Source organism: Podarcis bocagei (assembly GCF_964188305.1).
Source record: "Podarcis bocagei genome assembly, chromosome: 13".
Classification (NCBI taxonomy): Eukaryota; Metazoa; Chordata; class Lepidosauria; order Squamata; family Lacertidae; genus Podarcis; species Podarcis bocagei.
This window is the reverse complement of record NC_138138.1, coordinates 29,002,043-29,015,398: the sequence shown is the minus strand read 5'-3', so window position 1 is coordinate 29,015,398 and position 13,356 is coordinate 29,002,043. Positions and strand designations below refer to the sequence as shown.

Below are 13,356 nucleotides of genomic sequence, written 5' to 3'. Positions count from 1 at the left end.
GCTTGCTAGCATCTAATTTAAAGTACACCCTATAGTAGCATGTTCAACTGTTGCCATTTACTTTCTATACAACTGAGTTGCATAGTCAAGTGAGCAAGCCACATACTGGTGACAGGTGGCAAACAAAACTCCTACCTGACAATATTTCTTCTCTATAGCAGTAGCTTACACACTGAGCATCCACCAAGTTGATCCAAGATAATTTTTTCTCAAGCTCATCCAACCCAACATCCTTTTCTTTTCTTTTAGCTCTTGCCTGCTAGTATTTCATTATTTTTTCACTATTTTGCAATTCATTCAGCTGGCATTATTCTGAACCAACTGCTTCCACTTCTAATGCTGAAAGGGAGCATGGACATGAAGTAAAACTTGATCAGTTTTATGAGATCAAAGTATATTTGCAAATTGTGTGGAACTTGCCTTCTGCTGTGTGAACTTGCTGGGTTTTGTTTTTTGCTTTCTAGGCTGTAGAATTTATTATTTACTTGCGCTAAACTCTGAGGATAACAGGCCAAATCCATGACATTATTTTCTCCAAATATTGTACACACACTTTTTAAAAAATATTTGTTAACCCTGCCTTTATTTGTCCTCTAGGTGGTGGGCAGGTGGAGGTGAAATCTGAGAAACTGGACTTCAAAGATAAGGTGCAATCAAAAATTGGGTCATTAGACAACATCACCCATATGCCTGGAGGAGGAAATAAAAAGGTAAGCATTCTTCCTCTTGCTGTTTTCTGTGCATGAGGGGAAAATCTCATCAAGGTAATAACAGGTAGCAGCATCTTTCTCAAGCCCTGCTCCCCATCAGGCTCTGATGTTGCTGCTTTGAACCTTGTTTTTTAAGTCCCCTGTTTTCCCCATGCATTTTCTGTATGCTTCTCTAATGCCTACTAAATACCTATTACATTTGCCAGACTAACAGCAAAGGGGTAATTGCTTAGCATCATTCTCCACTTTGTTCCAAAAAAGGGAGCTGCCTCAGAGACTAAACTATGTGTTACATGCAAAATCACTTATTGGAGCTGTGATGCTGATCTTCCCCTCTCCAAGCTGAGGTGATTGAGAGCAGAAAAATAGTGTGGGAAGGAGTGTTCAACCCTTTCCCCCACACTGAACACGCCCCTCCCCCCGGAGGTTTAAAGCATGTTTGTACATAACATGTGGTTAGTTCCTTAGCAGCTGCCCAGAATGATGGCTGAAGTGGGGTAGGACTTGCCCTTCAGAAGAATTCTGTCCTTGCATACTCTCCAAGAGGCACCTGGGGGTGCGTACAGACATACGTAAAAACAAAGCTTGTGGGCTCTGAAAGCATTGCCATCATGTTATTGCCAGACAAACCTGTTGCTGAGTTTGGAGAAAAGAGAGTTGAAGCAAAAACTGACTCACTGCAGTGTCTTGTGCCGAGCCCTGCTGAATCTAGTCCTGCATTGCATTCCCATAGTGGCCGACCAGGTGCCCGTGGGAAGCTGCAAGCAGGCCCTGAATACAACCATTCTCCCAGCTTGTGATTCCTGGCTAAACTAAATGAGAAAGGGAAGTTGGGTGTTCCCGCTTGTTAATTGGTAGGTTGGTGGGCAGACTTACTGGTGTGGTGGTCAGGCAAGCACAGTGTGGGGGGTGGGGAGGTGATGCGTGCATGGGGCAGCAGCATGTTACATCAGAGACCTCCTTCCCTTTTCTCACTCCTAGTTCCTTTTGTCATGCTTTGGTGTTTCCAGCTTTTCCTCAAGTGAGCATGCCTGTTGCTAGACTGTGTCTTTAATGAGTGCGTTTAATGAGCCTGCCTGTTGGTAGACTGTTTCTTTAATGAGTGCATTTGCTATCTGCCAAGATCTTGGAAGGAAATTCCTCTCCAGCTAGGGATATAAGTTAGGTTGGCCTTGCCTTTGGAGATACAGGAGAAGTTAGTCTTTCTAGCCAGCGATCCTACTGATTAAACAGAGGGAGCTTCACGGTAAGTTCAGTTTCCCCTTTAATCACACAGCTATATATCATTGGTGCTTTACATAATTTTTCAAAAAAAGCAGAAAGTCTAACGCATGGGGAAGGGGCAGCAAGGAATGCGGTGTTTACAATGGAGGTAAGTATGCCTGTTGATTTGCAGCATAAAGGAGGGGGAAACCAGGCTCACATCACTGGAGAAATTAACATGTCGGCTGCCATTTTTAGGTACGTCTGTATGCGCCCAGAGGGAGGCAAAGGTTTCAAATGCAGCAAGGAGGAGGAGGGGTCTTTGCTTGCTTGGCTGTGTTTGCTACTACAGTCAAGACTGCTGTCTGATGCTGTGGTCTAGATATCATTTTCATAAGGTACACTTGAGGCCTTTTTAAAATTTCACAAAGCCCCTGCTTTGCTCTAAGAAGGCCTTTCTCAACTTTTTTTTGTTTAAAAAGAAAGGACCCATTGCCATTACCTGCTCACATATTGCTGATATCCAGGTTGCTGAGATATTTAATGTGGCAGAGCAGCCTATTCTGTTGGTCCCTCCATAGGATGCAAATACTGCCAACTGGAGTGGTCCTCCCAGAAAGACTGATAAAATGATGAATCAGCACAGTAATTCTGCTAAGGCGGACCTTCCCCATTGAGGTCATATAATATACTTAGAAGTTAATTGCACAATTAGCTGTTTTCCTTGGACCAGGCTTGCCTGCTTACTGTGCATCTGGGAATATCAAGTCCCTAAATCATTCCACTTCAGAATAGGATTGCCAGCTTTTCAGCTGGCCTATATATGTGTGCCTTTAATAGTGGCTTAATGTACAAACATTAACAGGTGGTGATATTCATTTCCATGCTATGAAAAGGTTTGCCCGCTGCTTTCTGTGTATCAAGCTGCTGTTAAAAGCACAAGAGCAGTCTAGACTGGGTTATTTTTCCTCATAAATTGGCAACCCAGTTCAGGCAGCTTGTGCACAAAAGGCCCTGGAGCTATCAGCAGGGATGCATCATAGGTTTTGAAACCCCATTTGGAGAGTGATTCACGTATACCAGTTAATTCTGTTTGTTTGTTTGTATTTGCCTCATCTGTTGTGCCTGTCTTGGGGAGGGAGGCTCTACTCACATGCATTTCAGCCCCTTCCTCTCAGACGCATCTCATTTTAGTAGCCTTAGAAACCTTTCTAGCTCTCATTGGCTCCTTCCAGTGAATGTGCTGGCTTCTGATGGAGGAACTTCTCCGCTTCCTTATCCTTCTCTCAGTGTCATTCACACATCTGAGCATCCACCTCTTTTCACTCCCCCTCTCCCCCTCTCCCTTCTTTTTCTGCATTTCCTGGACCACAGTTGGGCTTTTGTAGCGTATCAGAGAAGGAAACCCTTGCAGGCACTGTGAGCATAAGTATGACTTTTGACCCACTTGGATGGACCTATGCTCCAGGCACAGGAAGAGGAGTCCATGAATGGCAAGCAGCACGATGAACATAGTTAAAGAGGGCAGAGAATTCATGAGAGTGAGAAGGTTTAATGTCAGGAATAGCACTGTTCTCTCCCCCACTGATTCCCCTCCCCAAGAGACAAGTTTAAACTTTGGAATAGTTCCATTATTATATTAGCTATCTGCTCAGGCTTGGTGACCATTCTGTAGTTGTGCCCTGAGACAGCCAGGGCATCTAGAAGGAATCCTTTCCTGTGATAACGAATTCTGCTAATGAAGTGTGAGCATCTGTTTTTCTTGTGAACAGTAAAAAATATCGAAAACACTACAGAGGTCCTCTGCTTTAGTAGCATCCCTGCACCAGCCATCACCAAGCTATATAACTTCATCTCACAATAAGTTGTTGCTTTAAGCAAAAAACCCTGCTGTCGCCACCTGATAAGAAAGAGGAGGGGGGTGTAGACTCTAGATACCCACGCCTCTAAAGACTTCTGCTTCTACAACTGTGGAATGGGGGTCTGCATAAGACCCCAGCTACCCCTGATCATTTGCTGGTGTTCCTGGGATTGCTTAGGGGTCTGGGAAGACTCCTGGCTATCTCTAATGTAGTGGCCCAAAGGCTGTAAATGGAGCTCTTTTCCCTCCGCAGAGCCCTTAGCACTTAAGCAGGGAGTTGAGTAGGAGGGGCCAGGTGCAAGCTCCATCCACCTCCTCAGCACTTCTGGCTAATGAGAGAGGAGATCCAGAGGATAAAGGTTGTGTCAAAGTTAAGGCCTTCTGAGAAGATCTAATTTTTTTATTTAAGAAGGCACCTATGGCGACAGCAGTAGCATACAAAGGCAAGAATTAACCCTGCTTTTTTTGTGAAGCAGAGTTAAGATTGGAAATTGGACAAAGCTTTCTTCCCCACTAGAATTAATTTTTGGTAAAAATCATTTGACCCTGCTTTCCAGAAGAGGAGTTAACCCATGCCTGTATGTTCCACTCCTCTGTCGACTGACAATGGCAAAAATCACCAGCCATCTGTTGAGTGGTATGAGACATATCGGAGTGCACACCATCTTTATTCGCTAGCTCTTGCATTCTCCATCTCTGGCTCCTGTACCTTCTTCTGCACACTGCAGTTATATTCCTGATGCTCTGTCCTCCTCCAATTCTATATGTCCCTCCCTCCCCATTGAAGATTTTTGGTTTCATGTCATCTTATTTGACGATGCTATTTTGCATCCCACTGACCTTCTCCACCCACATGCAGAGAGAGAAGGGCAAGGAAGACACGAACGGTGCTCAAAACTGCCCCAATAAGACTGGGCCTCCTTCCCCCATCACGGAGCCCTCCATCCCTGAGGAGAGCCCACTCCCCGACTTGCACCCATGTGATGCCAGTAAGTAGTTACCTGTTCTCATGAGCTTTGTGAGAGCTAGATGGGAATCAGATACCCAGAGCTTGGAGGGCGTGGGGTGGGAAGGCATCATACTAGTTTTCTCTGATTTTGTTAGATTGAAAACCTGATGTTCTGTTCTAACCCTAGCAGCTTAATGTGAAAAAAACCCCTCTACTTTAAAAATATTTTGGACTATCCGACCTCTATCACCATCTCACCTTTCTGCAATCTATTGGCTGCTGGGATCTTTCATCTGGCATGGTTTCAAGATAAGGGATGCCCAGTTTGATAGGAGACTCGACTTCTTTGCCTGAAAACATTCATAAATGTATTTGGATAGGTCACCTTTTCATAACATGGTAGTACAATTCTGGGAGAAGCTGCTTTTGAAAGAAGTTGACATTTTTGTATGTTCCATTTCATAGGCTCATAGCACACAGTTTGCATACAACTTCTGTCTATAGGTTGTATGAAGCAATGTAGGATTCCTAGATCAAGGAAACATGGATATCATTATTTTTTTTAATTAAAAAAATGTCAGCCAAGCAAATGAGTGGGACTGTCCTTATAACAACACACTAAAAACTGAGAGCCTGGATTGTCCTAATTCTGAGCATACACCAGTGTTTTGCCAAAGCGGCGGCGAAGGGGAGAAGAGGAGCTGCAGCTGAACCAACCACTTTGGCATACCAGTCAAACGCTAGTGAAGGTATAGCTGAAGTGGGTGGTGGGAAAACAGCATCAACCCCCTCCACTTTTCCCTGTCCTGCTCTCTTGTCCTGACCTGTCGACGTCTCTCATTCCAGATTGAGAGCCACAAGCTGACCTTTCGTGAGAACGCCAAAGCCAAGACTGACCATGGAGCTGAAATTGTCTACAAATCACCCACTGTATCTGGAGATGCCTCCCCACGGCGCCTTAGCAACGTCTCCTCTACTGGAAGCATCAACATGGTGGACTCCCCACAACTGGCCACATTGGCCGATGAAGTGTCTGCTTCCCTGGCCAAGCAGGGCTTGTGATTGTGTTAAAGTGGGTGAAGAGAATAAGAAGAGAAGAATCCACTCTGGCCTTTCTTCCTCTGTTCCGTTTTACATCTTCATTCCCCACCATTCCTTAATTTATTTCGTTTTTTATATTAATGGGCTAACTCTTTTAACCTGGTTCCCTGTCCCCCTTGCCATTTATTCATCTGTGGTCTCAGGATTTCAAAATTAGTAACAGTGTGAAAACAAAGATTTCTTACTATATCTCAGTCTAGAGAAAGACATCATTTCACCACTTGCTCCTAAACAAAAGGAAATGTAATTGTTAGGAAACTTGGTGCTGCTTAAGATATAAGCTTGAGAAAGAGGGTTGGTATCTGCCTCTGTCGATGAGCAGCAGCTAACCAAGTTTGTCCCCATGAACAGAGAAAAGAGCCTATATTGCTGTGGGATTGTTTAGTAACCTTCTTCAAGAACACCTGCTGCTTTGTATTTTGTTACAGGTACGTGTGATAGTGTAAGTCTAAAGCAGATATCAACTGCATACACAGGATTTGCAGTGTGAAATATCCCCTAATTCAGTCCTCAGGGAATTAGTCTTCAGAATCTCATCTCTGCAGGGGGACATGTTTCTATGCTGGGAAGGGGGCAAATGCCCAATTTGCCACAGGCATATGCCTTTTATTTTAAGTTTTCTTGAATGGGGTTTGACTAGAGCCATACCACTGCATGCAAGGGCCAATGCATTGGCCTGATACCTTTGAATTACAAGAGCAAACAGCATTGAAATCCTGCCAGCTCCCTCAACTATGGTTCAAATGATGCATACTGGGGAGCAAGGTGACGCTTGCCTCATGCGATTCTCCTTTGGGGACACAGTTTTTGCAAATGTAGGGACATTAAAAGCAAATTTTCATACTATTTGACTATTACTACCACTTTTCTCCCCTCTTCCACTTGCCTGCCTTCTTTCTCATCTTTCCAGCCTAAAAAATGCCACAAGTTCCATGTCCGTCTCTTTGCTCTTGCCGTAACATTTGCAGGTTGGCTCAAAGGACTTGGTAGGCGTTCTTGGGGGAGGGGAGCAAGGAGGTTTGTGGGTTTCAGATTTGCTCCTTGTGTTCAGTCCGATAAGCATGGCTGTTTCTCTTGGTTTTCATGACAAAATTGTGGTTGTACGTAGAAATTTGTGAGGTAGAGGTGTGGTTCTAGGGTTTTTTGTTAAATGAGATAGGTGCACTTAAGTGCAAGTGCATGGGGGAAGAAGGGTAACTTCCTGGAAGGGCATGCATGTGGGAATAGGTGCACCTTTTAGAATCAAGAGTCTTTCATAATAGTTGCATATATCTGATGCTCTCTTCATCGCATGCATGTTTGTTCCTCAGTACCTGCATGTGTGGAAGAAGCATCACAAATCATAGACACCAAAAGGTTTCGTTATCACCTCCAATACTTTTCCATGAAGATTGTTCACCCTTTCAGTTATGAGTTAATCAAGCATTGCTCATGTAGTATGAACAAGTCCCCAAACTTGGGTGTGCATGCTCCAAGGGAAACCTACAGCACAATGCAACCAGCAGGAATCTATTTCCCATATTTTTTGAAAAGGTGCCAGAGAATTCAAGTTTTCACAGGTGGGGGGGGGGGGAAGAGTCCAAAACTAGCACACTGTGCAGAAGTGTCTGAATAATGACTGTTTCTGAACATAACCTGCATATGTGTACTGGCTGAAGAAGCTATCATACTAGCAGAAAGAGCTCTTTCCCTCACCTGTCAAAGTTGGAAGACTAATTGCATTTGTAGTACAGATTCCAGGGTCGTCCTTACAAACCCTTCCCCCCCCTTGCTGTTTAAAAAACATTTATGGTACGAGTTGTAGCTGTGCATTTACCTAGGCTAAGTGAAACTACTTTAATTGCAGAGAGTAGTTTGCCTTTTGTGAATGGCTATTCCTCCCTGCCACTGCCTTTATCATCTGATAGAATCTTTCTCTCTCCCCTGCCCTCTCAAATTTCCATCCTTCAGATGTAAGTTCCCAAGCAACACAGGCTTTGCAAAACATAGCCTAGTTTATTGGAGTACTACCTGAAACACCGAACAGCAACAGAGCTCCTATTAGAATTATGACACAATCTATTGCATGAACGGTTGTAAATAATACAGATTTTATAAGGCAGTCCCACCACCACTTATACATTACAGTTGGAATTGCCTGGATGTGTTTGGAAATTTCCAAGTGAGAGGATCAGATGGTTTAAGTAAAACAAAACACACAAACCCAAGAAGCAGCGGGGGGGGGGGGATCTCAACTTGGTGATAGCATACATGGCTTTTTAACAGTAAGTTCACAAATATGGCAACAGAGGCCTGATCCTCAGAGCTAGGTCCAATAAGGAACTGTGGTGTAGGTTTACAGCATAGTATTTAAAGCTTGGCAAGGCGTATATTATCTGAGTTTGCCAAACTGATGGTGGTTGTTGGTGACTGGGTGGCAGCCTCTAACTGAACCAGGTGTCTTGTCATGGGTGCAGAAGATTCTGCAACAGAAAAGGATCATAGCATGCAGAATTAGAATCACAGAACTGTAGAGTTGGGAGGACAGTGCTCAGAGTGATTAGGAATTTCCTCTTCCTGTTCTCTCCATTTCCTCAAATAGTCTTGCTACCCAACACGTGCATCTGTCTTTGTACTGAGGTGGGGAATCTGTGGCACTGGATGTGGTACTAGTCCACAGCTCCCATCATCCCTGATCACTGACCATGTTGTTGGGGACTGGTAGGGAGTCAAGTCTACCTTCTTCTGAAAAGCTACTGGCTCCGCACCTCCATATGATGGTGGACTCAACTCTCCATCTGCCCAAGCCAGCATAGTAAATGGTCAAGAATAATGGAAGCTATAGACCACCAGCAGCTGGAAGGCCACAGCCCCACTGCTGCCACATAATTATTCCAAAACCCCACACCATTGTGAAACACATCTTCTGTACCCTAGCCAGAGCAGCCTTTGTACAATGCCACAGACCTAGGCATTCAAGGATATTGGAGGAATGTTTGTGGAAACTGCAGCTGCTCAAAAAACCCCCCCAAAGTGGTAGAGAATATTTGGGGGAGGGGGAAACTTGCAAAGCGGGCTTCTATTTCTAAGTGGTGGTGAGAAGAAAAATCTTTAAAAACTTTCTTTGCATGTTTTTCTGAGAAAATGTCTGATGCGGTGTTCAAATGTTAAGCCGACGCCGGTTGCTAAACTTAATACATTCCTGGTGAGATAAGACACCTTGAAGATGGGCTGTGTGCATGTGTTTTTGTCCTTGTTAGGCTGAGTCGGGACTAAGGCTTTCTGCTTTAGGAGTACCACCTTGTAAAGTCTGTTGCTGCCTTTGCTTGCTTATTGTTTTGAGCCATGGATAAAAATCAGTTCAACTAATTGTTGGGAAGTATAGATTGTCCATTGTTTCTGTAAGCAAAAGTATTTTGTGGAATGAAGTTAAAAAAAAAAAAGTTGAGTAAGTTGTGACTAAGATGGAGGATGGGATAGCATGGGTTCAAGAATGTTACTTTGTTGGCTATATCACTGTACTGCAGTACCAATGTGGTAGCCAGGGTTCTTCAGACAGATCAGCATATTGGTCACCTTTCAACAATTTCCAATAACTCTATGATACTGTATTTAAAAATAAAGCCTGCAGTTGTATTACATTAGGATGTGAGGAAGATTAATATGCCTGAAGTGAACAAATGTGAGATTTTCCCCACTGAGCGCATATACCATGTCACTGAGATTCTTTTCTGTTTGCATTAGGGGATTAAGCTAGGGCTGGAAAAACGTCATCTTTTGTCAGTTTTTGTATTGGCTTAAGCTGTAAATAAAACAATAGCCCTCTTCATTCAGTATGAAGCAACAAAAACAAACACAAAGTTATATTTGAGATCATTTGACTCCCTGATTCTCCTGAATATTAACAGCCCTTGCCTTCATCCATTTATTTCACTGCTCAAATCTTCCCCTTCCCCAAGCATAGGATCAACCATTGAAACATTCTGAGTTATTTTCCCCCACCCCAAATTTAGCCATCTCCCTAAGTCATAATATCTGTTTTCAAACATGGATTTTGATTGTCTTTATGGCTCATTTTAGGATGCATAATGGCATCAGTTTTATAGAGGGTTAGACCCATGAGGGTTCCAATCGAGGGCCATGTTGAATTGACTGGCTGGTGTCTTGTCTTGGTATATAAATATACATATCTAGGGGGTTGGAAAAGTGTTAAAATTTGACAGATGAAAATCATGGTTTTGAAAGTTAAAGAGGAAAAAAATGGGCTTTTGTCATGAACTTGAAAGTATGAAAAAGGGACAATGGAGTTTGAAAGACCCAACAAATTCCCTTTTAAGTTTCATGGGGGTGGGGAAACGGGGTGGGAGGGGGTGGGAAAGGAGTAAGATCTCCATATGATCATCCTAGCTTAGCTACCTGTCTGTGACTGTCCATATTGTACTTGTGTGTTATAACAACTGGTTTACACCGACTTGCTGTAAAAGTGAATTTGGAAATAAAGAATTCATTACTACAATATTAAACGAGCTTTGCCTTTGTTGGAGAGATATGGTGGAGATGGGGGTAGTGCAGAAGTCACACCGTTCTTGCCGCAACTAACAAACAGATGTTTGTTAGCACTGTTCCAGTTTCATACACTTAAGCCTTTGTAAATTCTTACGACATTATTAAACTGAAAAATGTTCCTGTGAAGATGGTACTTCCAAAATTCCTGTTTTTGCTTTCATTCACTTTAAGATGAATTATAATCTGGACAAGACACTCATCCTCTCTATAGCACTATAGGCATGGCAAGACCTTTTTGTATTGAGGGCTGTATTCACCCTTGGGTAACTCTCCAGGAATCATGCGGCAGTAATGAGCATCACAAAAAAAAACCTGCTTGCATCCTAACCAGGCTGCTGGACTAGGCAGAAATGTACCCACCTCAGCACCATAGCTACCACCATTTTATTATATTCTGGGAGAAAGCCTGTCTTTGAAAATGCTAGCTTCAAAAAAGAAATTTTAAAAATGATTTAAAAGTTTATTCTTAAAGCCATTGCTTGCTTTTATTCCTTGATAATTTCAATCGATACCTCTGCATCCTCACTAATAATAGCACTCATCCAACTGTTATTTCCCAAAGAAGAGATTTAGCACACAGTTTTCTTAACTTTTTAATTTTTTTAATCTTTTTTTTTTATAAGCACACATTTGTGCTTTGGCCAACAGAATCAAGACATTAAACAAAGATCAGCTTCTCTGAAGAAAAGCGTTTCTATATAACAAGGACATTACACAGCTTGAAGCAGGAAAAGAAATATTTACAAAATACAAGGTGGTTTTTTTCTGGATTTTTCCTTTATAACGCTAAGAGGGTTATTCAGAATTTTCAACCTTATAAATAGAAAAGCACTTAATGCAGAGGGATATGGTAGCATTGGGTTTTTCCTCTTCTTAAAAAGAAATTAACTAGAACAGAACCAAAAACATTAGGTAATGTTGAAAATTGTGAAAAAACCCCAACCATTAAGCAGTTTAGCTACTATTTCGTTACGATTACAAAATGAGAAAAAATGTATTTTTTTCCTTTTTTGGTGATGTGATTAATACAGAAGACAGGCGCAATGCTAACAACAGGACAGGGACCAACAGCCACACCGCTAGGGGTCAGAAAAACATTACAGATGGATCGGTGTGCAGAATCTGGGAGCCACTGGGGATGTGATGTGAACGGCCTCTTTAAATTAAAAAAACAAAACAAAGTGATTTTTAAAATTTTCAAACCTGTTGAGCTTGTCAATAGCCAGCCCAAGAAGTTATGAGAAAGAGGAAAGAAAACTTGACGGAGAAGTTGACTTTTGAACTAAGGGGTGTGTGGAAGTGGAGTTAAGCAGTAGTGGTGAAAAACAAAGTCCTATCTTTCTCCAGAAAAAAAAAGTTGAAAACAATTTAGATACTCAAACATAGCTTAAAATATAAGATGTAATCTCAAGCAATGCATAGACCATATATTTCTATATAGGGTGGGGGAAAACAATGAATTTTACGACACTTGCTAAAATATGGCTTGTGAATCTGGGGTGGCAAGTTCCTGAATCCTGCTGATATCCCTCTCAGTATTTTAAGGCTTAACACTACTGTATTGCAACTGAGCAGCAGAAGAAATACAACCTACTGCAACTTTCAGACTAATGGGCAAAGTGCAAAATTAAAAAGGGAATACTGAAGAGAATGACACCCCCCCAAAAAAAAAAATATTCTAGATGGGCTGACAGCCTTTTCCCTGCTCCTAACTTGCTACTTGGGGAGGGATTAAGCAGCACAGTATGAGCTGAATAAAACTGATTAAAAAAAATAAAATCACATCCAGGGTACTGATAGGAAATTGCCTTTTCTTGTACAAATCTTTTAACATGGAGAGATGGTCTGAAAAGCAGCAACAAACAGCAGAATGGATTAATAAATGTAACACAGGGTGAAGGAACTGGAGGGGAAGAGCTTCTTCTAGCCCACAAGGTGGGAAGCCATCTCTTTTGGGTGCAGCTTCAGGGAGTTTGCATTGCAAGTGCATTCTAGTGCCACTGCGGCCCAAGAGCAGAAACAGATAGTGAGGGAAGTTGTACTCAGAAGACGTCACTTTTCACCACTAATTTCACTCCACTAAAATCCTGGGGGAGGGGCACAGTGATGGTGGTAAGGTGAGGAGAACAGACACCGAACAGAAGAAAAAGAAAAAAGGAGAAAGAAAGAAAAGCCTTTCACCAGAGAACCAATTCCAGGGGTCACTTGGCCAGCTTCACCCTCCTGTTTGTGGAGTGTACACCTAAAGCATGGGGAAAGGGAGACAAGTTTGCTCTCCTCATTAGACCACACAGCACTGGATAAAAGGTGTGCGTGACAAGGAAACATGGAAAGAAAGAAAGAAAGAAAGAAAAATAAAACAGTTTCTAAACTCCTTAAATTCACTAAAAACTGTGAAAATTCCCGGCAGGATGTTTGAATATCAAACGCAGATTTCAGAAGCTTTAATGCCAAGAGTTAGTTTGGTGGATTGCTTTTTGCTCTCATCTTCCTGTCCATCTCTTATCTGTGGGTCGGCCGCTGAACTGTGGCCACGGCCCCTGGATTCCGGCTCTTGAGGCAAGCGAGGGTGGGTGAGGTGGGAGCTCCGTCTGTTTCCCGGGAAGGCTTGCTGCCGGAGGTGCGCCGTGTGGACCGTGAGGCCCGGTCGTGCGGATCCAACTGGTCCTCGCACTCTGTCTTGGGGTTGTAGGACAGTGGGAAGTGGCGTCGCTCCCAGGGCTGTACAGTCTGAAAACCAACCAAGACTAGTCAGGGGGGTTTCAACATTGATCTGCACACCCTTTAGAATACATCAAACCATTATCTCTGTAGCTAAGTCCCAGACACACAGTTCACTACAGAAATCTGTACGGCAATATTAATTGAGGCATTTCTGAGAAACGTGTTGCCCGGTTGGGAAATGAACGGGAGTTGGGACAGTTAGCACCAACACTGAATTGGGACCTTGATAGAGTCGTTGCCTTGTCCAAATTTTTCTTGGAAAT

The 13,356-nt window shown here is 42.8% G+C and overlaps 2 protein-coding genes across 23 annotated transcripts in view; one reads left to right on the top strand and one right to left on the bottom strand.

The window, feature by feature from the left end:
* Positions 1-5,827, top strand: part of MAPT (microtubule associated protein tau) — an 81,339-nt gene extending 75,512 nt beyond the window's left edge. For 17 of the 19 annotated variants that reach the window (XM_081167209.1, XM_081167196.1, XM_081167202.1 and 14 more), the window contains 2 exons: positions 598-710; positions 5,570-5,827. In XM_081167209.1, coding sequence (XP_081023335.1) covers positions 598-710; positions 5,570-5,785 — 329 coding nt within the window. In that variant the 3' untranslated portion in view covers positions 5,786-5,827. Of the gene's footprint in view, positions 1-597; positions 711-4,633; positions 4,764-5,569 lie in introns of all 19 variants that reach the window. The other 2 variants (XM_081167194.1, XM_081167207.1) reach the window with 1 other exon arrangement.
* A 5,122-nt stretch (positions 5,828-10,949) lies between these two features.
* KANSL1 (KAT8 regulatory NSL complex subunit 1) overlaps positions 10,950-13,356 on the bottom strand; it is a 152,170-nt gene continuing 149,763 nt past the window's right edge. For all 4 annotated transcript variants that reach the window (XM_081167191.1, XM_081167190.1, XM_081167192.1 and 1 more), the window contains one exon: positions 10,950-13,099. In XM_081167191.1, the coding sequence (XP_081023317.1) occupies positions 12,872-13,099 (228 nt within the window). In that variant the 3' untranslated portion in view covers positions 10,950-12,871. The remainder of the gene's footprint in view (positions 13,100-13,356) is intronic.